Source organism: Charadrius vociferus, unplaced genomic scaffold (genome assembly GCF_000708025.1).
Source record: "Charadrius vociferus isolate BGI_N301 unplaced genomic scaffold, ASM70802v2 scaffold355, whole genome shotgun sequence".
Taxonomy (NCBI): domain Eukaryota; kingdom Metazoa; phylum Chordata; class Aves; order Charadriiformes; family Charadriidae; genus Charadrius; species Charadrius vociferus.
The window spans coordinates 1,318,888-1,342,450 of NW_009648451.1; the positions used below are offsets into that span (position 1 = coordinate 1,318,888).

General features: G+C 36.5%; 1 protein-coding gene across 1 annotated transcript in view; it reads left to right on the forward strand.

The window, feature by feature from the left end:
* The window catches only part of NRDE2 (NRDE-2, necessary for RNA interference, domain containing), a 64,291-nt gene that overhangs the window by 30,127 nt on the left and 10,601 nt on the right, over positions 1 to 23,563 (forward strand). Inside the window, exons 3-11 of the mRNA XM_009885606.1 lie at positions 7,144 to 7,252; positions 9,519 to 9,743; positions 11,844 to 11,993; positions 13,474 to 13,936; positions 14,138 to 14,540; positions 17,963 to 18,096; positions 20,135 to 20,255; positions 22,180 to 22,358; positions 23,108 to 23,494. Coding sequence (XP_009883908.1) covers positions 7,144 to 7,252; positions 9,519 to 9,743; positions 11,844 to 11,993; positions 13,474 to 13,936; positions 14,138 to 14,540; positions 17,963 to 18,096; positions 20,135 to 20,255; positions 22,180 to 22,358; positions 23,108 to 23,494 — 2,171 coding nt within the window. The remainder of the gene's footprint in view (positions 1 to 7,143; positions 7,253 to 9,518; positions 9,744 to 11,843; positions 11,994 to 13,473; positions 13,937 to 14,137; positions 14,541 to 17,962; positions 18,097 to 20,134; positions 20,256 to 22,179; positions 22,359 to 23,107; positions 23,495 to 23,563) is intronic.

Here is a 23,563-nt window from a genome sequence, read left to right on the forward strand (position 1 = left end):
CTCTGGCGGCCTGGGAGCGGGGCAGAGGGGCCGGCCTGCCCGGTCAGCGCCCCGCCGCCGACAGCGCTCGGTACGCGCCCTGTGAGGGGGCGGTGTGCCCCTCGGCCCGGGCTCCTCCCTCGTGTGCAGGGTAGGAGCGGAGCGCACAGCCGTCCTCTGCGCACGGCGTGTCGCTGCCGGTTTCAGTAAAGTTACCGTGCTTAACGAACAGAGTTACTTTCCGTGAGGTAACTTTGGGGAGGACCCGAAATAGGGACACCCCGGTAAAAACGGTGCCGTCTTCTCATTGACGGGTTCTCAGGTGTGTTCAGGTTTGCGTCCAGCTGTCTGCTGGTAGATGCTGGCAGCGTGGCTATAGAAATCCTCATCTTTTAAAAATACATCTACGTTAACTTTGTGTTAACTTTGTGTGTGTGTTGGTGGAGAAGGTTTGCTTTATGCAGAAAACGACATTGTTTTTTTCTCTGCTAGCCTTGGATAACTTAAAAAGTGTTTTCTTGTTTCCTTGCGTATTTATTAAGCCACATCTTAGTTGCAAATGGTATTTTTTGAAAGGTGATGAGTGAGATTGCGATTCAGTTTATCATTTTGACAGTCGTGGTTGCTGTCTAGCAGTTACACTTCTATTGAATGAGTAAAGAACCCTATCTGCTGTATTGCCAAACTCTGACATATGTACAACGTTTATTAATTCTACTGGGAGATGTTTTGAACTATGCTTTTGTTTGCCAGCTTCTACCACCCCTTGAGTCTGCCCATCGTTTGGACACCACAGCAAGGGGAAACTCTAAGAGAATTGTTTACCGAGGCTAAATTCCTTATTTGCTCCAGTCAGTATAGTGAGTTTTTGAAGCTTTTAGCAGTACAGGCTGGGGTTATCTTCTTATTCTAACCAGTTCTGCATTACCGCCTGGTGGCATTGGAGCTGTTGATACTCAGTCTGCCAGTACAGAGATGATCTAGCCACATTCAGGAGCCTTTCTGGTAATGACACTTGGTGCAGGGAATAGTGGACATAATAAGATCCCAAATTGTAGCTTCTAGGAAGAGAAGAGCTGCTCTGCCAGGCAGAGGTACAGTAAAATTCTCTATTAGTAAGACTGTGCATGTATTTTAAAACTCTGGGAATTTAGCCTTTAGGTTTGTTATGCCTAGTCTGTGTCACCACAGACCACCTGTCTGGAAGTTCAGATTACACAGAAAAAGATGTTAAGAGTGACTTTCGATCTAAAGTTCAGTTATTAGCACTGTTTATGAGTTACATTTTGGTCTACTGGACTATTTTTGTATGAGAATTATTGACAAAACTTTAGGGAACATAATTTATTTGTTTTATGTTTTAGCCAATATTGTACTTTGTTTTTAATGACCACATTTCAGTATAGTTATAAAAATTAAGTATTAACTCAGAACCACATTTGTGGTGGCATATATCAAATTTCACACGTTCAGCTTGTGAGAACTTGAGAACTTGACGGGCAATTTTGGTATCACTCTGATAGATGACTCTCCTCAGAGCTGATACGAGGCCAAAGTCCATCATAATACAGAGATCAGAGTGTGTTGTATTCAACATGATAGGCAAAACTGAGGTGTCTTTTGCAGTCATTTAGGACTGCTTCATAATTTTAATGTGAAAGTTGAGGTAATAATGTAAATATGCTGACCGTGTTTCATTCCTCTGACCACCTCTGTCTCTGACAAACCTTCCTAAACCGTTTATAAATATAAGTGTTGCCTGAAACAGAAGTATTGCTGTACACTCTTCCTACCCTGCTAGATTGCTGAGTTGCAGCAACCTCTAGAGTACAAAGTAATTTTGTATATGGTTTCTTACAATTATGTTGTCAAGCTTAATTAGTTTTTGGTAGAAGATAAATTACAAATTTATCAGTAGCCATACTGAACAGAGCAGTGGTAATAATTAACCCTGCTGACAGTAGTAAGCATTAGGCACAGCATTATTTACAGTCTGAACTAGTCTGTGGGTAAGACGATGCAGTGATTTTTGCTGAAAATAGATTTTCAGGATTCTGAGAGGCAACAAAAGGCTTTGCATAACTCTTAAAAAATTGTAGACATGCACTGTAAATTTTTAATTTTTTTGCTTGGAAAGGTATAAAAAGAATACCATTGGATTGCTTCTACTGTTGTGCTCTTGAATGTGGATGGTAGAGTAGAACAATAACAAGTACATGCGTATTATCACAAAAGAAGTCTTTTATGTATTTTATTCTTTATGTTAAGAACGTAAATCTCATCTGTGACAATGATAAACATTTAAAATATTTGACAAGAGAAAATACCAAAGAAATGAAAAGGTAGAGTTTTAAAGTTTGGAATGCATTTCAATGTTTGAAATGCTTGTATCCAGCTAACCGATTCACTGGAGATTATTTACAAGGAGGTTTGGACTTGCATGTTGTGTAATGGAAAAAATTGTTCAGTTCTTTCCAGAGTGTTAGGTCAGTTTGATTAAATTGTTCAGAAAATACTGTAGTTGGAGATTTCTAAATATTTCCCTGGTGTATCCACAGAGGCGTATTGACTGTGCTACAGGGATTGGTTCTTGCAGTGTGATTCTTCAATGTTTTAAAAAGGCAATTTGATCTCATTTGCTCAGGTAGAACCATGCTACAGGCACAGTCAGGGGATTAATGTTTATGACTCCATTTCTGTAGATGAATTTTCCCTGGAGGCCCTAAACCAATAATTTAAAACATAAAAAATAAACCTTATTCTGCTTGTGCTCACTGTTGTAATCATATTGCACCAAGATAGCGACTTCACATCTGTAAGGGGATAGCAGATACTTTCAGGCAAAGTTAAGTTAAAATGACATCTTGGAAGTTCATTTCTAATAGTTAATGGTGATAATAGACATTATTTTTGCTATATTTAAGGCAAATTTCCTATGGAAATGGATTTCTTGAATGCTTGCTGTGTGTCTGTGCCAGCCTGCTTAATATCTCTGTTTTCCTCCTCAGAAGTTTTAACCCTTTCGGTCAAATTTATTGTGGTGGGAGAGAGAAATAGCAAAAGTAGAGAAGGTCTCTGAAAATCTACATTTGCTTAGAAAAGATAAACCTAGATAGAGTGCTGCTGCTGAGAGAGGGGCTGTAATGTGAATTGAACTGTTAACCAGGATAGATGGGCTTGGTAATGAGCACATGTACATTAGCCAACTAATAAACATCTTCAGAGATCACAATCTGACACAGTACAGGCTGCCTCTTGCCCAGCCAATGATTGTGGGATGTGGCAAAGTACCGTAGAAGGGTCTAGAGAACCCAGATAATTCCTGAAGCTGTGGCAGCAGTGGGGAGTGTAGAGGATGGAGGGGACAACTCAGAAATCCAGGCTTCAACCTTTTGTGAGCTGCAGGATTAATTTGCTGTGAGAAGGAGGGGAATGAAGTTTGCCAACTCACTCTTTTTATTTAAGAATGTGGTTCTGGTCTTAGAACAGCTTTTTAAACAGAAATGTAAAGATAACTGCTTTCCACTCTTCTGCCAGCTCAGGTGTAGCCTGTTTTGTGCCTCAGGGAAGTTTATATGGTTTGTCAGCCTCATGTTTTATTGTGTTTTCTAAAACAGCTGGAGCTTTACTGCTTTCTTTCTTCCTTTTCTTCTCTGTTCATTTTGTTGATGTGGTCAATAATGCCATTTTAAAAAGAAATGTATCAGTTGCTTTATATTTTTCAGTTTTTAAGACTGAAGCCCTTAGTGCTGCTAAGGATCTGTATCTCCATTTGGAAGTTGCTTGGCACTGTAGTGCCATAAGGCTCAAGGTTATAAAATTTAGCATACTTGTATGCAAACATTTTTTTCCTAGTTTGGGCTGGTCTGTATCTAAAGTGTTTACACTGATGAATAACATTAAAAAATGCATTCTCTGCATTAATCTCTGGAGGAGCTGATATTATGCCCTTGAAATCAACGAAAAGCCTCCTTTGATGCATACAGCACTTCAAGGTCTTGCTCTAAGGTCTTTTAAAAGTTAAACATCTTGAACTTTTTTCCTAATGGTCTGAATATTGTAAGTCTTGAATTCTGAATTTTGTCATCAACAACACTGTACAACTGGAGGAAAATTATTTAACTTCATTCTGCCTTCAAGCTTACTTTTTAACAAAACATAACCCAGTGTTTTATTAAGTGTCATGAGTATTAGTATTGATACAGTTCAAGTGATTTTTGAACCATAATTCCTCATTGAAATCAATACAGAACTACCTTACAATAAATTTATTTCCACCAAAAATAGTACTAGTACCTGATTTATTACACATTACAAAGGGAAACAATAATTTATTAAAAAGAGTAGCTCAAAAACTACAGAGAGTGTCTTTGTGCCTAAAGTATGTTATTTGAGATCTGGCCAAAGACAGATCAGGTATGTTTTGTATATCTTTGGAACTTCTGTAATAATTTTAAGGAGATTCATCTGGCTAATAAGTTACAGTTTTGTGCTGTTAGGTGATGCACCTTTACATCAGAGACTGCCAACCAGTGCATTTTTCTGTTTTGGTAGGTGCATCTGGTTAATGCAACACAAATCAAAACAAAGACGGATTTATTTTTTTTAAAGGGAATTAAATGTCTGCTTTATTTCTGTAAATAAATAAAAGGCTTTATGCACAGATTAGTTGCATTTACTGAAATCTGGAGTGCTCTGGACCATTGTATTTTCTCTGAATTTTTCTGTTTAAGGAAGACCAGAGTGTCACCAATGGAAAAACATTGTAGGGTTGCAGTTTGCCTCTGCGTTCTTTACACCCTGTTTTTGTTACCAAATAAACAGAAATAATTTAATATAAGGAAGATGATAATTTTAAAAATCAATATCACATTTAATACATATACCTCAAAAATCTCAGGTATAAAGCGGCACTTAGTATACTACGTGACATATATTGAGTTATTAACTCCAGGTTATCAGGTGTATGAATTTATTTAACTCCTGTGTGTTTTAAATATAATGGTTACAGAATTATCCATGAGAAACATTTTGATATTTCATGGAAAATACTAAATACAATTTTTCTAAGAAGTAATTCTTACAGGATTAAAATAAGAAATTAACTTATTGTTGCATAAAACTTTATTCCCTAGCAGGGGGAATAATTATTTTGATAGGCGAGTGGAATGTTACTTGGATATTATTCAGCATAAATCTTTCTCCTTTAAGCTCACCAAAGGTTTGAGGAGAATGCTTTGTGGTAGATTTACAGTTTTAGAGTCATAGACACATACTTAAAATGAAGGCGTTTGTGCCAGGGTGGATTAATTTAAATTAAATAGTAGATTTTTATCATATTTTAACTAGGCAAGTAAAGATCACGGTTTTAAGGTTTCAATTTTTATTCTAATTTTACATTAATGTATCTTAAGTATTTTCCTGTAAGTGAAAAAAAAAAACCTCATGTTGATATGTAGCAAAGCAGGGTAGTGTATTTGCTTTAGGTTGGGTGATTCTCATTGCCAGGCAGAAGGTTGCAATAATATGCATATATATTATACAGCTGAATTTTTATTTTTTCCGGTCTACATCCTACATTTTGGTGAGCTGGGCAATGGTGCGTGGCAGTGTTCTGCGGCGTACTGGTTGGGATGCTCATGGGAAGTGTGATTTGGTCCTGACGTTGCTGTGAATTGCGAGTTCTCTGCGCAGAGGTGGAGGTTCAAGATGAACCAGAGAAGGCGGCCCTCCCCACAGGGCTTTTGGTCTTTGGTAGCAGGGGCAGTCTCTTGGGAAATGTGAACTGGAGCTTTGCTTGATTGTATGTACTTCTTGATGAGTTTAACTTAGGTTAACCAGCTGTTTTGCAGCCTGCTCCATTTTAAATCCTTCTGTGGACAACAATTCAGGGATATGAGATGAAGAAGGAGTTTTGGTATGAAGAGCTATTTCTGAAAGAAATACTTCAGGAGGAGGAGAGATGTATGGCTTGGCAGACAATGAGTTCATGCTATTTAAGGATTAGAGGTCAGTGTAGTCAAAAGCACGAAGATGAGAGTGTGACAAGAAAAACACTGAGGCAAAAATGGTTGTAAAGAGCATGGAGAACAGGCAGGGAGACCGAATTTGTTCCTTTTGTTGTTATCTCCTGTGGTCTGGCACTGGAGAGGCTGATGTTAAATTCTGTGCTTATGTGAAATAGCATTTCTTGTTTAATATGTTAGGAAATTTCACATATTCAGAAGAATTCTAGAAATGAAATCTCTATGAAAATTGTTACAGAAGTTTTAATACCAGTAAAATTATGGCAAAAAAATTCCCCCTCCACATCCTGTCAGTATCTGATCTTATCTGATGAGTGAAACGGCTGAGGTCTAGCAAAATGCTTAATGCTGACTAATATATCAAAATTAGCATCAATTAGCCTTTTTTTTTTTTTCCACATTATTTAAAAGTCTAATGGTATTTCGGTGGTTAGATAACTGAGAATCCAGTGACACGTTTTGACCTTGTATAAAACACTTGAGTATTCTTATCAGTAATGGGCGTCCCTGTCAATAAAGTTGTGTCAAAAATATCTTCCATGCAGTGAGTAAAGTACACTTTTCTAAGATTGCATTATTTGTATTGCATTCATTAACTACACCTTTCATTTAATTATGCCCTTCTGTAATTTTTTCAATTTTACTTGTTAAATATGTAAATATACATATTGTATATAATAATTATGAGTAATACGTTAAAATCTATGAAGATACATTAGAAGATTGTATACAATTATGCATATGTAACCTTTATACAATGTGTAAATATATAAAGTTAGAATTTTTACGTGGTAAAAGATAATATTGGACATATTTGGGGTTTTTTTAAAGTATATAGCAGTGTACAAAACATATTATCTGCTTTCAGTATAAACTTTTAAGTATTATTGTGTAGTGGGTTTTTAAAGCTTAGATTGATGTCGGGGAAGATTCCAGCTCCTAAATATTTTACCTCATTACAACCTAGTGTTCTGCTAAATGGAAATTTCATGGACTGCTTTGCAATATGCTCAATTATTACACATGACTTAGTGACATTTGCTGTGAATTTAGCTGCCTGCTGACTAGATTAACCCCCAACTTCAAAAAAACAGAGCAAGCTAATTTGTATTGATCGCACGCTTTTCTTTACCTGCAGAATTGGACTGGCTTAGTAACCCAAGCTTCTCTACGGAAGATGCACTATTACTGCACCAGCGCACTACAGAAGTTGCAAATCTCATCCCTGAAAAATCACCACTAATAAGGTAGAATGTACTTCAATATCTTTTAAAATAGCCTCTTTCTTTTGTCCTGCTTATCTTTTGTTAATGTGAGACCAAAATCATGAGCTTTTAGGGTTGCTTTTCATTCGCCTGTTCAGTATTTTAAAAGGCCTGAACTGAGTCATATATAAAAGTATGAATAATGCTTCCATGTCCTTTAACTTAAAATAATGAGAAATTATGCTTATGCAATTACATTCCCATTTTCTTTTTCTCACAGCTGCATTTAAATCATTGTTATTTTGGAATGGAAAGGGAATGGAGTGATCATGATTCTTCATTAGGTTTTGGATGTCCTAAGTGACCCTTGAAATAATGTAAAGATTAAGCATCATCTTTGTGATTTCTCTGTGAAAACCAGTTCAATCAGCCATTTCACAGTCAAGTTTTTAACTTTTTAAAAACTCATTGAAGATGTGAATTAATGAAACATTACATGTATCAAGTTGTGCGGCTGTGTAGAACATGCTGATCACTGAAGTGGCTGATTATATGCTTTAAAAAAAATGAGCCTTAAGGAGCCACATTTGCTGAAGAACTAGTTTTAATAGCTTCACTAGAATAGTTGCTATACTTGGCATATCTACACTGTAACTAGCACTTAATGATTAAAGGAATCAAGTTGCGGTTGCGAAGTTCAAAAACTTAGTCACTTTTAATTTGATACAAACTCCTGTATTTACAATGACTGTTGGTGGTTATGATAGAGGATGTCTTTATAATAACAATCACAGCTAAATATATCTTTTTGTATACTTATATTTACACGTATTGTGTGGTTGAAATGCAATCACTGTTCTGTTTATCAGTCACATATTCTGCTTATATTTCTTCACATTTTTTCAGGACTGTAATGTCATAAAGCTAAGGAATTTACAAATTACCATTCAAATAGAATGACATAGTAAACCCACCATATTTAATTAATCTTTAAAAAAGAATTTGTCAAAAAAATAGCATACAGGGAAATGTTTGATCTTTTTGCCTATTACTAGGGTACATTCTCAATTCAGTAAGAACTAATTAGTCCGACATAGTTGGTGCGTTTTGGGGGTTTTGGGTTGTTTCTTTGGTTTGGGGGAGTGTGTGTGTGTGTTTTAAAGGTCAGCTAATGGTTCTTCTATGGCTTCTTTTTTCTTAACTGCCCTTAAATAAATTGTGTAAGGTTGTTTGTTTGGAGGTGTTTTGTTTTTTTTTTTTTTTTGAGGTGCCTGGCTTCTGAAATGCTGCATTTTCTTTTCTTGACATATTAGGAATACTGACACTTGTCACTCCTTTCTCTTACTGAAAGATTCCAGAAAAACTGTTTAAAAAGAGCTTGTGCTTTAATTAAGGGTTAGAGAACACCTCCATTATTTCAGTTGATTATTAAATGTGGGAGCATATGTAGTAGGTACAATGATATACATGTGTTTTGCCAAAACTATCTGTCCTTTGTGTGATCTCTCAGTGAGTCAGTTGTATGTTGCATGTAGTGTTTGCTACAGTGTTATATTATATGATAACATTAATTCAGTCATCAAAAATTGTTCCCTGATTGGTAAGATTTGAATTTCTAATCTGGAAGTGATTTTAAAAGTTTTTTTAATATTTTTTATGTAAATCATAAAGAGACAAGGGAAAAAAGTGTAGAATTTCTCTTTTGTAGGTCACCCTGAAAGATTTCTTGTCCCTTTAGCTTGACCTAAATTGTCTTAGCAGAGTTAGGAAATTTTATCAGCTCAGTCATCTTCTTTAATTTGGCAATGATAACAGATGGATATTTATACAGATCACACATCAAAATGCCTTTGACAATTAAAACTTTAAGAATGGTTGTCAGTAATCCCAGCAGCTGAAAAAATAAAGATAGTTGTTATTTAATGCAGATTTATATCACTTTTATTGTATGTGTGGCTGCTAACTCTCTTCTCCAAAAATACAGGAAGAATAAAGGTGAAGCGTAAAATGATTCTGTGCTTTCTTATGGTCAAATTTCTTCACATTAGATATATAGGTGTATATAGATATATACTTAGAATCATCTAGGTTGGAAGGGACCTTTAAGATCAAGTCCAACCATCAACCTAACACTGCCAAAACCACCACTAAACCATGTCCCTTAGCACCACATCTGCCCATCTTTTAAATACCTACAGGGATGACGACTCCACCGCTTCCCTGGGCAGCCTGTTCTGATGCTTGACAACCCTTTCTGTGAAGAAATTTTTCCTAATATCCAATCTAAACCTACCCTGTTTCCAAGCAGGACTACTTCAAGATCAGAGTTGTCAGGGGAAAGTGATACAGATGAGAGTCTGAAACAGTCAAGTAAGAAAAGGAAAAAGAAAAAGAAAAAGCATCACCACTACAAGAAGACAAAAAAGAAAACCAAAGGGGACTCCAGTAGCAGTGAATCAGACCTAGACACTAAGCACATCAAGGACAAAGCCACAGGAAGTGGCAGAAATCATGAAAAGGAATCAGCAGCAAAGTATGTATTTATTAATACTATGCAAGATGTAAATTCATTGTGTTCTTGTACTTGTCTCAACTTTATGAATGAAATTCTTACCGCTGGTGGGTCATTTTTTTCTAAGCTGTATATGACTAAACCTGCATTCTAAGCAGTGGAAATAGAATTAGAACCACTTGTTTAATCATATCTGAAAAACTGTGACTAAAATATTCTGTGAAGTACTGTTCTGCAGAACAAAGCATGGTATGGTGGTAATGAAATATATTTTTAAAAACATGTAGAGGCTCATGGTGAATTTTTATAAGCATCTAGTTTACTTTCATGGATCTTTTGGGAGAGTTTGGAGAGGGATTGCGTTAAACATTCTTAACTAGTGCAAAAGTCTTAAGATATAGCTGTGTTTGCCTTGTAATATGACTTCCTCCTCAGAGAGTTAACGTTTCCTTTTTTTCATATTAAGACAAAGTTTCTTGTACAATTTAACATTTCTTTTATCTCTAGCCCTTTATTGCTCTGTGCTGTGTGCTTCATCCTTCTTGCTCATAGTACATCTAGATGGGTATTTGAACAATTGAAATTGTTTTGCTAGATCTTTTTTTTGTGAATTCCAGGAGCTCTAAAGTACTGTGTAATTAGTGGAGGTGTCATTTTTTATGGAACAAGAAAATAGGTTATCTCGTGACTAGCACGATCTTTAAGCAGTAAAAGAGGTTCTGTGAACATACTGAATGTTCAAGTTTGGCATACCTAGCTGTGCTTTTCTTAGTTGGTTGGGTTTTGATAATTTCATTCAAAGTGGCCCAGTCTAACTGTCTGTGTAATCTTTCCATGTTTCTCAACATGTTTGCTAGTCTGAGCAGCCATTTTACCTGTCTCTGATTCCCTAGTTCCTGTTTTTTCTTTAGTATCAGCAGCTCTGGCTCTAATTCACAGCACTGCAGCTGCTCCTGGGGACAGAGTGAGGATTTGGTGACATTGAGGAATTGTTGTTACAGCTGGGTGTAGTCCAGGCAGTCCTTGACTTCCCCCAATTTACTACTTTTTCCCAAGGCAGATTAACCAGGAGCTGAGAGCACAAGCTTGTGTGCATGTGCTTGTGCCATGGGATCTCAACATTGCTTCCCTGTCGAAGAATGGCAGTGGTGCTGGAGGTATTGTCTGATGCCTCTAGCCACACTCACCTCCTCCTGTATGAAGACTCAGTTGTTGGTTTGTGGCAGCTAAATCTTACTTGGCTGTGAGGAAGCACAATGAAAATCATTGGGATGCAAAGACCATTGTGCTCTGCCCAGTCACTCTTGTCTTTGCTGGAAGGGTGTCAGGGCTGGATGGAGTGGACTTATGTGCTGAACCTGGTTCATCAGCTGTTTGCTATACTGGGCCAGCCAGCTAGTGCTTTGTCCAAATGAAAGGGCCGAATTTTTTGCAGGGAGTCTATTTTCCATAAATTGTTGATACTGAAAGAATATTGATTTTTCAGGAGACTGTTTTTGAAACCTGAACCACCAAAATCACTATAAATGCAATAGATCTTGTGAAATTTTAGAAAGCTTCTCAAGACTATAGAACTCATTTACTAAGTTACGTATTTGTAACACGAATTCAAATTGGGAGTTCATAGTTGTCTTCAGTTTGGAAGCAGGTGGCAATTTCCACTTAAGTTCATTTGTATAACTGCAATTCATAAACCACTTTGCGCACTGTTTTAGCAAATACGTGGGTATAATTACAGCTAATCAACATAATCCTTTTACAGATTATCCTCTTTTTTTTAATTGTAGCATCTTACAAAAAACAAAACTAAATTTTAAAAGTAGTAATATATGGCTTTCATATTATAGTTTGCCAAACAATTGGTTAAACCTTGTTATTACCTACCATAATCCTAAATCCTATCTTTGGAAATGCAAGGTGAGTTTGGTTTTGATGGTCCTATTCGTTGTTTCTAGTTGTTTTTTTCTGAGCGTGTGACTGACTTTGCAATAATGGATCATGTACCATGACTTCGAGTAAATTAAATTATTATGAACTACAGAAATGTAATGTTTCCTTGGTTTTATCAATGCTGAATATGTGCACAAATGTTTAGAATATACTACTTCTCCTTTTCTTCAGTCTAGATAAGAAAACATCAAATCTTACCAGCAATCGCTTTGTTTGGCTTGATGATATCCAGGCTTCCACAACAGAAACCTTCAGGATAGATAAGAAATCAGACCCTGCAAACTGGGCCTACAAGTCACTGTATCGAGGGGACATAGCAAGGTACAATATGTTGGTTTCCATTGCTATTCAAGCTGTCACGGAGTCACTATCTCAAGATTCACTAATTTGAGTCTGGCTCTGAAGTTTTTCTGTAAAAGATGAGAAACTAAGATAACTGCATAGTTTATTTCAGAATTTGACTTTGCATTAGGCGTAAATATTTTAAAAGGCAAAGGATGCTGTGAAATAATGGGAGTAAAGTGCATGACTTCCATTTTTTCTAAAAACATTGTCTGTGCGGTAGACTGCAGGTATGTGAACTTGTAGAACTGCCATCTGGAGGTGGCAGCATGGGGCAGGTTCAAAAGTATGGTTTTGAGGTCAGAAATCCTGGGTTCTGTTACAGATCATCTTTGGGCGAGAGCCCCATTTGATCTCTATTGTTCTGTTTCTGTGTCTGAAAGGGAAATGAAGGTACTGATTATTTAATAGTAGATTTGTCAAGAGGTTTATTTACTTGAACAGTTTCATATCCTTGCAAAAAAAAAGTACAGGTACTTTTTTAGCAGATTCTATGTTAGATCACCCAGACATTGTACCAAAGGGTATCTATCTTATGCATTGCTACATTTCAAATGAGTATAGGTGAAATTGCGTATTCATCATCCTTAGTGGGTTACTGGTATTGGGATGACCCTTCAGAACATTTCCCCACATTAATGGAGAAGCCTATATAGAAGAGCTTACACTGAGCTCATGCATTATGTATGTGCACTTACTTCTTGATGTTCTCAAGAAAAATTGTTTACTATATATAAAAAGCAATTATTTGTGGAGGAGGGAGGATTTATGGGTTTTATTTTTGTAGTGTATATACCTTTTGCAGTAAAATTGCCTGGTTACAATCCATTCCAATTTTCTGCCCCCTTTGGATTCTCAGCTATTGTTTGAGATGAAAAGTGTTATTTTAACATTGCACGTCACAGTGTCTGCCAGTGAAATTACATTCTTGGTAATATTTTAAGATGGTATTTTCCTTTCTTAATCCATAGGATTATGGTGGCCTTTATGAACCTGGTCTCTCTTACCCCCCGCCCTTGTACCTGCCCACTTCTTGGCATATGAAATGTATAGAGGCTTAGGGATACAGAAGGTTATTACTGCACTGAACTACTGGTTTCTGATTTTTCAGTTTCAAATAATCTAATCTAAATAGACTTAAATAATTCTGTTTGTTGTTCTTTCTCCAAGTTTGTCTAAGTGGCTTACAATGATAGGAGGTAAAAAAAAATCTTTTTTTCTTCTGCTTAGTGTGCAAGATACTGTTGAACTCAGAGGAAGCTTAGTATGATAATAAAAGATGTGATGGCACCAAAAAAAATACAGAAATTGAAGTCTTAATTTAGGAGAAAGTTACCAATTTCTTACTTTTGAATGTTAACTTGAATTAAAGTACTACTTCCAGGCATTCTTTCAAAAAAGGAGGTATCTTTTCTAACGTGTATTTTAGAAGATGTTTAATTGTATTTTTCTTTCTAAGATACAAAAGGAGAGGAGAGTCCTGTCTTGGCATAGATGCAAGGAAACAATGTATAACTTGGGACAGTTCTGCATCAAAAAGGAAGCAATTACAGAGGCGACCTGAGCGCTACTTCACAAAGAACAATGTGAAGATGCTGAACACAGATGGGATTCCTGTTTGCAATAAAAGTTCTCCATCTGACCCAGCTGCTTTTATACCAGTTTTCCATGTGGAAGCTGATGATCCTTCTGACACAGCAGAGGTAAATCCTCTTGGGATTTATGATCCATCAACTACAGTGTGGCTACAAGGGAAAGGGTGCAAGGGTGCAGAACATGAGCCTGTAAATACGCAGCAAACAGTTCAAGAACCTGGGATAAACATTAACTCCAATCTGATGACAAAAGTGGAAGAACATAACAAGAAAGTCAGAGAAAACCCAAGAGATATTAACGCTTGGATGGAATTTGTTTCTTTTCAGGTAGGTGTTTTGACTGACTTGGTTGCTTACTATAAGTAATAAATACACAAACATTATGTTGTAGTTCCCATTGTTCAGGACTATATGTCTTCTATTGGTAAAGAATGAGCTGTTAAGTCATTTTCACAAATGTCAGCATTCTTTTCATGATTCTAGTGATGATTCTTTCTAATGTTGTCATGATTTTTCTTTTGTTTTAAGGATGAGTTAATGAGAGGACCTAGCCCTTATGCCAGTAAGGGAGAGCAGGAAGTAAGAAGAAAGTCACTGAAGTTAATCTTAGAAAAGAAACTGGCTATTTTAGAGAGGGCAATTGAAAGCAATCCAAGTAACGTTGATCTGAAACTCGCCAGGCTGAAGCTTTGCACAGAGTTCTGGGAACCACCAGCTGTGATCAAAGAGTGGCAGAAGCTAATTTTCTTACATCCCAATAATCCAGAGCTGTGGAAGAAATATCTCCTGTTCTGTCAAAGTCAGTTCACTACCTTTTCTGTTTCAAAAATCAATAGTCTCTATGGAAAATGTTTGACTACATTAGCAGCTGTACAGGATGGCAGCATGGTATCACATCCTCTACTGCCTGGTACAGAAGAAGCTATGCTGGGTAAGGTTCTTTCTGTTTTATGTTGTGGTAAGAACGGTCTTCATAGGAGTTGAATACATTCTCTATAAGAATAGACTTTCCTATGCATTACAGGAAATTTTTGTTCTCTTCAAAATGCCTGGCATCCTGGTTTCTTAGCTGAGAATTAAAGCAGATATTCCAACCAAATATGGACAAAGCAGATACTTTTCTTCCCCAGGAGAGTTTGTGATATAACATTCAGTAAAGTCTAACGTGCTGAGTGGTTTATAGTACAAATGTCAAGGCTGGAGAATTGCAGCCAACAGCTGAGAGATGTGCTTTTGTCTTTGAAAAAGATAAAATTAGTAAGATATATTTATATTTAATAAGATATATTTTTAATAAATAAGATTTATTAAAAAAAGAAATTGGCTTGTAAAAGAAACATGTATCTCTTGTTCAAAAGTTTTGTAGTTAATTACTTTAATCCAGAAAAGAGAAGGGACATGGGAAGTCCGACGTGAAATTTTCTTGAGCATCCCATTTCATAGATGGAGAATTATAAACTGTAATACTGTGTGATCATGCCTTTTGTATTCATTGTATGCACATATCTAGCACTTATAATTTATTATATAATTATGCCTGGAAGGAAAATTAGTCAGATGGTTAGGATGCTGGACTGGATCCAGGGAAGAAACGACTTCATGCTCAGTTCTGGCATGGGCTTTAAATTTATTTGGAGCTAAATGACTTAACCTATCCCATTTGAATTTTGCTTCTCCACCTTTGAGGGTCATTGTGATTGTTAATCTATGAATACACTGAGGAAGGGGAAATACTCGTGTCACCATAAATATCTTTGGTGTTTTTTTCATTTTAATTTTTTTTTTTTAACATCGAGAAGACATTATTATGAAGCGGTCCACATTTCTTCATATGTGGCATAGTCTAAGTAACCTCTGTTTTTATCCCAAGTCCTGTAACTGCTGTTTGAACAATAATGCTATCTGTTTATCCAGTCCGGATTTATAAACTGAGATTCTGGGTTACAAATCAGTTTCAGTTGTTCAGGTCTCTTACAGTCTTCAGTTAATTCATCTTGGATCGAGCACTGGAGAAAGAGCTGTAAAGGAAAAATCTGGTGCTGGCAGGTGGATATTGTACTGCCTGATAACTTCTAATTGCTTCTACTGTCTCTGATTTCCAACACTTCAGTCACTTTGTGCACAAACCACAATGAATCGTTCTCAGGACAAATGTATTAAGACTGTAATGATTTGTTTATGAACACTGTTGAGGGTTTTGGTTTGGTCCCTGCCCCCTTTTGGAATTCAGGTTAAAGGAGTGGAGACTTCTTGATCTGAGATACTTTTTTTTTAGTGACTCAACTGTCTAATTCTTGGGCTGAATTTGAACTGACACAGTACTTATTAGGAAGATTATCAAGTTGTTCATTAAGATAAATTTACAAAGAGTTTCACAAATTAATTATGAGGCAAGTAGCAGTGTAGATGTATGGTGGGCCTGTATCTTCAACCTTTGACCTTTGCTAGTGATAAAGTGTAAGAGCCGATTTTAAATAATGGTGGATTATGCCATCTAGTGTTCAATTCGGTACACAGTACCGTCAGCTTGGAAATAAGTGGGTGTTTTTTAAAACATGCAGTTTTAGAAAGCAGGTTAAAATTAATTTAAAATTATAGATTAGTTTTTACTTTTGAGATAGCAATTCGTAATATTTTAAATTTACTAGGATCTGTTAATGTAAAGCAAATGAAGGTGAGCATTCTGGAATTTTGCTGTGGAAAAGGAGTCCTATTTTGCAAATTATACCTACTAGTTGGGGAGAAACATCCTTATCTTTTAGGTCAGTTCAGCTGCAGAAGTGTCTTAGCATCATGGACTGAAATAAGTATGTATTCATGCTGTTTTCAGCTTTCACCAGAAGAAAATGCTGATCTCTGCATTTCTTCAAATATAGCTTTCTTTTTTATCATGCAGAAAATCTTATGCTATAACTTATTTTTGTTCCCAGTTTGGCAGCAAGTCCTGGTGAGATATTCTGTACATTCAGACTATTTTAATCAAAGCTCATCTGTTTGAAGCTGAGAAACTAGGAAAGGACAACTTTTTCAGTGTCGGTTGGATGGGGAAGGTGCCTAAATTGGATAAGATACTTTGGAAGATTCTATTATATAATTAAACATACTTTTTGTTGTTTAAATATCTTCAGAAATCTCAGTGTCTTTGTTATTAGAAACAATAATTGACGTTGCAGGAAAATCAGATTAAATGCCTAGTTTGTATATTCTAGCTGAATTCAAATTTTCATGTGTGCACATCTGATGTAAATCTGAATACAAGTAAAAGGAGTAAATCATTTGCCATTTCTTAGCATTAAAAAATAAGGTGATCGTTAGAAGCAATTGATGCTAACCTATGTTGTTACATGTGTGTATCTAGACACTTAAATATTTTGATTGTTTAAAGCTGTCTAAAGACATTGCATTTAGTTAAGAAACAAACAGTTCTTCAAGAACTGTTTCAAAACTAGCAATGAATTATTTAAGTCTTGATTTATGGATCTTGAGGTTTTTTTGCAAGCCAATTAAGATTATGACTTGAAGCAATTTGGTTTTTGAACAGCCATTGTTTTGTTAAGATTTGAGTGTAATTTGGAGTGATGGAATATCTCTTGAGATGTCCTTGAACTGCCTAGTAATAGAGGTGTTTATAATACATGCTATTTCTTCAGCTCTTTCATTTAAGATTCATTGAGAACATATGAACAGAAAAACTGGGGCTTTGCTTCCCCTTTTAACCTGGGACTTGAGGCTCAGTGTGTATTAGGGATATGGCAATGATTACAGAAATAATTTGTTGAAGAGCAGGGAATAGGGCTCTACTTTCAAGCAGTAGTACTTTGGCCAAAAGACTGGATGTCTCTTAAGAGAGTTCTTACGTAAAAGAAAAGAAAATGGGAATGAGAGTTGCAATGAAAATGGTATATTACCATCTTATTAGCAATGTAACTGTCTCATGCAAAAATTAGGCAAGAAGGATTTTTGTTGTAATCACTTACTGTGTGAATTGTAATAATGCCCAGCATCTTCAAAGAGGGCTATGACCCACTCTGTCAGATGCTAGGTAAGTTGAAGTTGGGACCATTGTGTATAACTTTTGTTCATCAACAAGGACAGTGCATGTGTGGCATAAATACAAGTAATCTGTTTCTTGTGTTTAAAGTGGGGGGTTTAAAGTTAAATAAACTACAACAATTTTGACATGCATTTATGCTAGTTACTTCCTGTGGTTTGGATTTTGATACTGTTCCAAAACAATTATGCTCTACAGCACTTCATGTATGTCCTTTGTGGGCTGTAATAAAATGTTTTGCAACAAAATTTATTTGAAATAATATTACTTTTTTTTAATTTTTTTTTTTTTTTACTTTACAGCTATATTTATTCAGCAGTGCCACTTTCTGAGACAGGCTGGCCATTCTGAGAAAGCAGTGTCTTTGTTTCAGGCTCTGATTGACTTCACCTTCTTTAAACCAGACAGTGTAAAAGATTTGCCAACAAGAGGACAGGTAGCAATTTCCTTTTAGATATGTGTATGTCCGTGTGCATTGCAGAGAATACTGTAACAGAAAAATGTTGATGAATTTTTAAGTGCATAGGGAAATATTTTTAATCACAACTTACTTTGTGGTTCTTCAAGGTGATGCTTGCATTGGAAAAATGCTTGTGGGTCCTCTGGAACTATATGCAAAACGGGTGCTTCTGCTGTACATAATAGAAGTGTGATAACCAGTCATTTCATGTCCTCTTTTTTACTAATTAAAGATGGAAAAAATTCAGCTGGCTGACCAAAGTCTGTGTCTAGTTAACACTTTCGCTGCTTCTTTTCCCCAAAACTGCTGTTGTTTTGTTACTGTTGATGGAGAAAGCTGATGGGACCTATAATCTCGTTCTGTTCTAGACGGTTCTTGCAAACATTTCTTAGGTTCTCTGTTATCTATTGTTTTCAGTAGTTCTTTGATAGTTACATTAGAAACACTTTCATGCTTTAAATTCTCTTTTATTTGACCCATGGGATTCCACTCAAATTACTCGGTTAAAGTACTAAATCACTTGTTCTCTTGATCTGCTCAGGAGAATGTTGGGCATGCACCCCAGTATTAATGAGTAAGTTAATATTCAGAGGGGGCTGTTGCCAGTGTACCATCATCCCACTGAATTGTTAGGAGCTGCTTCCTTTTTAGTGAGTTGCAGGAAGGGCCACTAGTTAGGCAGCTGAGCTACCGTAGAGGACAGAAATTTATTTTCTTTTTATTACCTCACCACCTTCCCCAGCAGCTACTACAGAGGCTCCATTTTTTTTGCTTTCTAGATTAATCTTGTTACCCACCAACAGAGCAATCTTGTAGTTCAAGTAATAGTGGTGTCCTTTTAAATAGCTAGAAGTTTAGAGTTCAATCATACTTGTTGTGCAGGATGGGAGATTTGGTATAGTTACACAGATAAAGCTCAAGTTATACTTCCAATCATTTGAAAAACGACAAGATTATCTGTAGTGTTTAAAAACACTTTGAAGAAAGCAAAGGTTTCTTCTCGATAGAAAGGAACCTCAGTGTTAAAAGGGCAGTGTTTAGGTTGGAAAGTGCAGTTCTTCAAAAAAGGAAGATGCCAGATTTGCAGTTGATTGCACATTCTGCCCTCTCACAGAAGCATTATGACTCAATCTTTAATTACTTGTTTCTGTACTGTTTTCACAGTTCACTTTCTCACTTGGAGCAAAGAATAAATCCATGAGAATTAGATTTTGCAGTTGCTGTAAGCCCTGCATGTTCTGATATGTATTTTTCTTCGAGTCAATTTTATTGTTAATGTTTGTATTGTCACATCTCAATGTCCAAGCCAAGCTTTGGTACAAAGCAGAAGCATATAATAGGAGACAGATGGTCATTAGAGATAGGTATACACAAAACGGGAGGAATTGATGAATCTAAAGATGACAGATTGCATACAGGCAGCGACAGTCAGAACTAGAACCCTGGACTTCTGATTCACTGGAAAGTGCCCTGAAGTTGTTGACCACCCTGAAACCTGAGACATGAAAGGCCTTACTGATCTTTTCCTCTTGTCCTCAGTCCAGTCATATTTATCTCCAACTGTAATATTTTGATTTGACCATAGGTGTATGATTGTCTGATTTGTCATTCCATTAGCCAAATTCTTCATGGTCCCATGGAAGATGGGGAGGAGGGGAGATTTGCTTTCTGAAAGCCACATGCTGGGGACTTTGGATCCTTATCCCTGAAGGATCTGTAGAGGACATTTGGAGCAAAAGTATTTTGCTTTCTTTAAAGCCTAGTACCTTTAAAAACAATCTTTATGTTCATGAGAAGAGCTGATGAGAGTCCTGCTGTGCCACAGCTGTAATTGAAATAATCTGAAAAGCTGATTCTTAAGCAGTATCTAACAAAGTCTTCAGCCACAGCAGTTGCAGCCAGATAGGTGATTGTAGGGTCTGGAAAACCTAAGTTGACCCAGGTAGTGTCTGTACAACAGCAAAAAAGATTTTTCTGTATGTTTTCTTTTGGTTCCTCCTGCCCCAAACAACAGGTGGAATTCTTTGAACCCTTTTGGGATAGTGGAGAACCACGAATTGGAGAAAAAGGAGCAAGAGGCTGGAAAGCATGGATGCACCAACAAGAAAAGGGTGGCTGGATTGCTCTTAAGTCTGGTATGTCTCTGTCAATATGTGTATCACACTTCACAGGGGAAAGCACGTGTTGAGTGTTCTATGTATGATATTGTTTGTAGAATATTGTTATCCTTCCTGGGGGTGAGAATTGAGGGAGAGGGTGGCATATCCTTCACTCTGTGCTGAAAACGCTAAAGGTGTGAGTACTTTGTTGAGACCCACACCCATGTAAAATGGAAGGAAGCTACTTCCCTTAAGACCCTTTCATCATATTGGTAGACCAGGTGGAATTACAGTATTAGATGATAGTTGCCTCAAAGATTCCTAGCTTAATGATTTTATTTCTAGAATCAGATTTTAGTTTCTTATAGCAAATAATATAGTAGAAATCGGAGGAAAACCTTTCCCTGCTCTTTGTGGTGCAAAAAACAAAGGAACTGCATCTTCAGTTGGCTGAAGTGCTTCTGGGTATGCAAGGATGCAGAAAACACACCTCCCTGCTGCTTAGTCCCACCTTGTCTTCTGGTATACAGTGCTTCTCTTAAAATCAAGGACTATTTTTCAAACAGATATATCTTGGAGGGAAGCAGGTGTCTGGAATGTGTCTGACCAAAGATGAGCTGTCTCTGCTTTTGCTGTTCCTTCTGCTGTAGCAACTCTAATGAAGCAAGTTTAGTGCTGCTGTTAGTAAACAAAGGAACTGAAAAATGATCGCGTGCTTCCCTTGTCCCTGGATTAAGATGGGATTTCCTTGCCCTTTAACTGAGGTCAGCAGTTCCACTGCTGATGGCTATAGACATTTTGCCCACAAATTGAGAAGACTCAGTGTAAAGAGAACCACTGCCAGGCCTGGGCAGGTCCAGTATATGTCAGTACTTTTCGCCATTCATGTCAAGCCCAAAAGTTCAAATGTAATCTGTAATCAGGTGTCATCTCTAAAACTGTCGATTTTTTTTTTTTTCAAACTTTGGTTAGATCATGGAAATGGTGTCATTTTTCGTAGAACTTGTGACTCAAGAGGAAGCTATAGATTGCAAAAAGTATATAGAGAGTAACAATGTTGCCACCACCTGTTTGTTGTTAAGAATTGGGAGTGGGAGTGTTTCTTCTAGGTAATGGCAAATGTCAGGAACAAGAATTTGGAGGTGGTGTAGAAGTGGCATGATTTTAGTACAAAAAAAAAATAGTGCAGGTAACCATAGATGTTGAGGACTTTTTTTTTTTTCCTCAACAGCAAGAAAGAAAAAGGTATTTGAAAGATCTCTACAAGCTTTCCCTTAGGCTACAGGTGCTTATCAGTTTCAGCACATAATTAATATATTGCTGTAACAGGAAAAATACACTAATTGTATCTAACAGTCCAGAAAGATCATCGTAAAAGTGGGATGTGGTTAAGCACTTCCTTTTGTGCATGCTTTACATCGGTTGTTTGAATGGCACATTAATTAAAATGTTGAAAATATCAGATATTTTAAAGCAACATTGCCAAGCTTGGTTTACAATGTTTAACGTTATAGTGTTACTTGTTACTTACAGTGGTTTTCTCAAAATGTTTTATGCACATGAGTATTCATAGAGCACATTTCAGGTTGTATGCCCAGGTATGAAGTGAAGAACCTAAGTTGCACAAGATGACTGACTCTTGGCTGTTGCTTGCAAACTGCTGTTGAAAAAAGTGGTCGAGAGCCTGTCAGTGTTTTATTTTCTCCTCTGTGAGAAAGCCTGAGTGCTGACGCTGATTCACTGGTTGAAAAAGTTTAGAAACCTCCTACTCTTACAGAGTTGTTGTCAAAATCCAGAGCTGTGACATGGAAATTTTCAGCTCTGTCTTGCGTCTGCTTTATTAACACTGTATTTATTTTCATTTTTGAAGTATTTAAATTGTATGTCAAGTCTGGTCTTTGGATTTGGTGGATTAATTTTTCTGTAATAATTTTGTGGGGTTGTCTTGATTTGATTTTAGATGATGACGATGATGAAGAAGAGATAGATGAGGATCAAGAAATAAAGGATAAAACTCTCCCCAAGTGGCACATTTGGTTGGATATTGAATATTCTCGTGAAGCAAGGCATTGGTTACCTTGGAGGCCAGACAAAACCAAAAAGGAAACTGAAGAAGATTGTGACGATCCAGAAAGACAGGTCACTGTGATATAATAAAACAAGGGGAGATAATAAAACAAATTATCCTTTTATTTGAATGCATTGACAATGGATCTTTTAGAAGAGTAATCCTTTCCTTTGTTTGCAAAAAAATCGTTTATTTTTTTGGAATTCAAAATTGACATGAGGTTTCGTACTGAGACTGATGAAATCCATGGGAAGTTCATGGTAAACTTTGGAAAGGGCTGTAGGCAAACAGTTTGTCTTTGCTGTTCTGTCATTTCTCTCATCTGTATGTTGAAGTGTCACAGAAACCTGTGTTTAAGAAGATACATGCATTAAGTGAACAACGGTTTTGTTGCCTTCAAGTCAGATAGTTATATATATATTTTTTTTCCTTCTTGGGAGATAGGTCAAGTCAGACATTGATTTTTCAGATAAAAATGATTTAATGGCCTGAGCGATAATAACTTTCAGACCTTCATTGTATAAGTTTTCTGTGAAGGTCTTTGATACCTTCACAAATGAAATAAAAAGGCAAGAAATCTCTTGATAGGAAATTTATAGTCTGACTGGAAGAACACATTGCTTGTTTAACTTGTCTGTTTTAACTTGGATGACATTCTGTTACCATTTAATAGTAATTACAAGCCTTGTAATTACTTGCCTTGGTAAGGCAAGTAACTGGTAAGCCTTGAAAAGGTTTGCCAGTTACATATATTACATAAATGCTGATTTTATTTGATTGGGTAAATTAATGGAGTTTGGTTTAATTTGGACTTTTTTAGGTATTATTTGATGATCTTGGACCATCTTTAATCCAGCTTTCTAATCCAGATCTTCAGCGTCAACTGCTGTACTCATTTTTGCAATTCCTGGGAGTTCCATGTACAAGTAAACTCTTCCCTTCCAACTTCTATATTGCCATGGATGAAAATAACATCTTTGACAGTGTGCTTTCTGATGAAAAGCCACTGACTTCTGTTCATTTTCCACTTTCTGGCTTCAACAGTATTGGTCATATGGACACAATGCTACGAGGGAGACATCACATAGGCCACTATAAAGAAGGAGAGGAGTTCATACAGAATGTTTTTCATGTTCTATCCCTGCTGTTTTCAGGAAAGGAAAAATGTAACCTGTCCATTTGTTGGTTACAGTATGAAATATCTAAGGTAATGAGGAATCTGCATATAATCACTTTTGTGATGTGTGGCTTTCTTGTGTATTAATGTTTATATTAA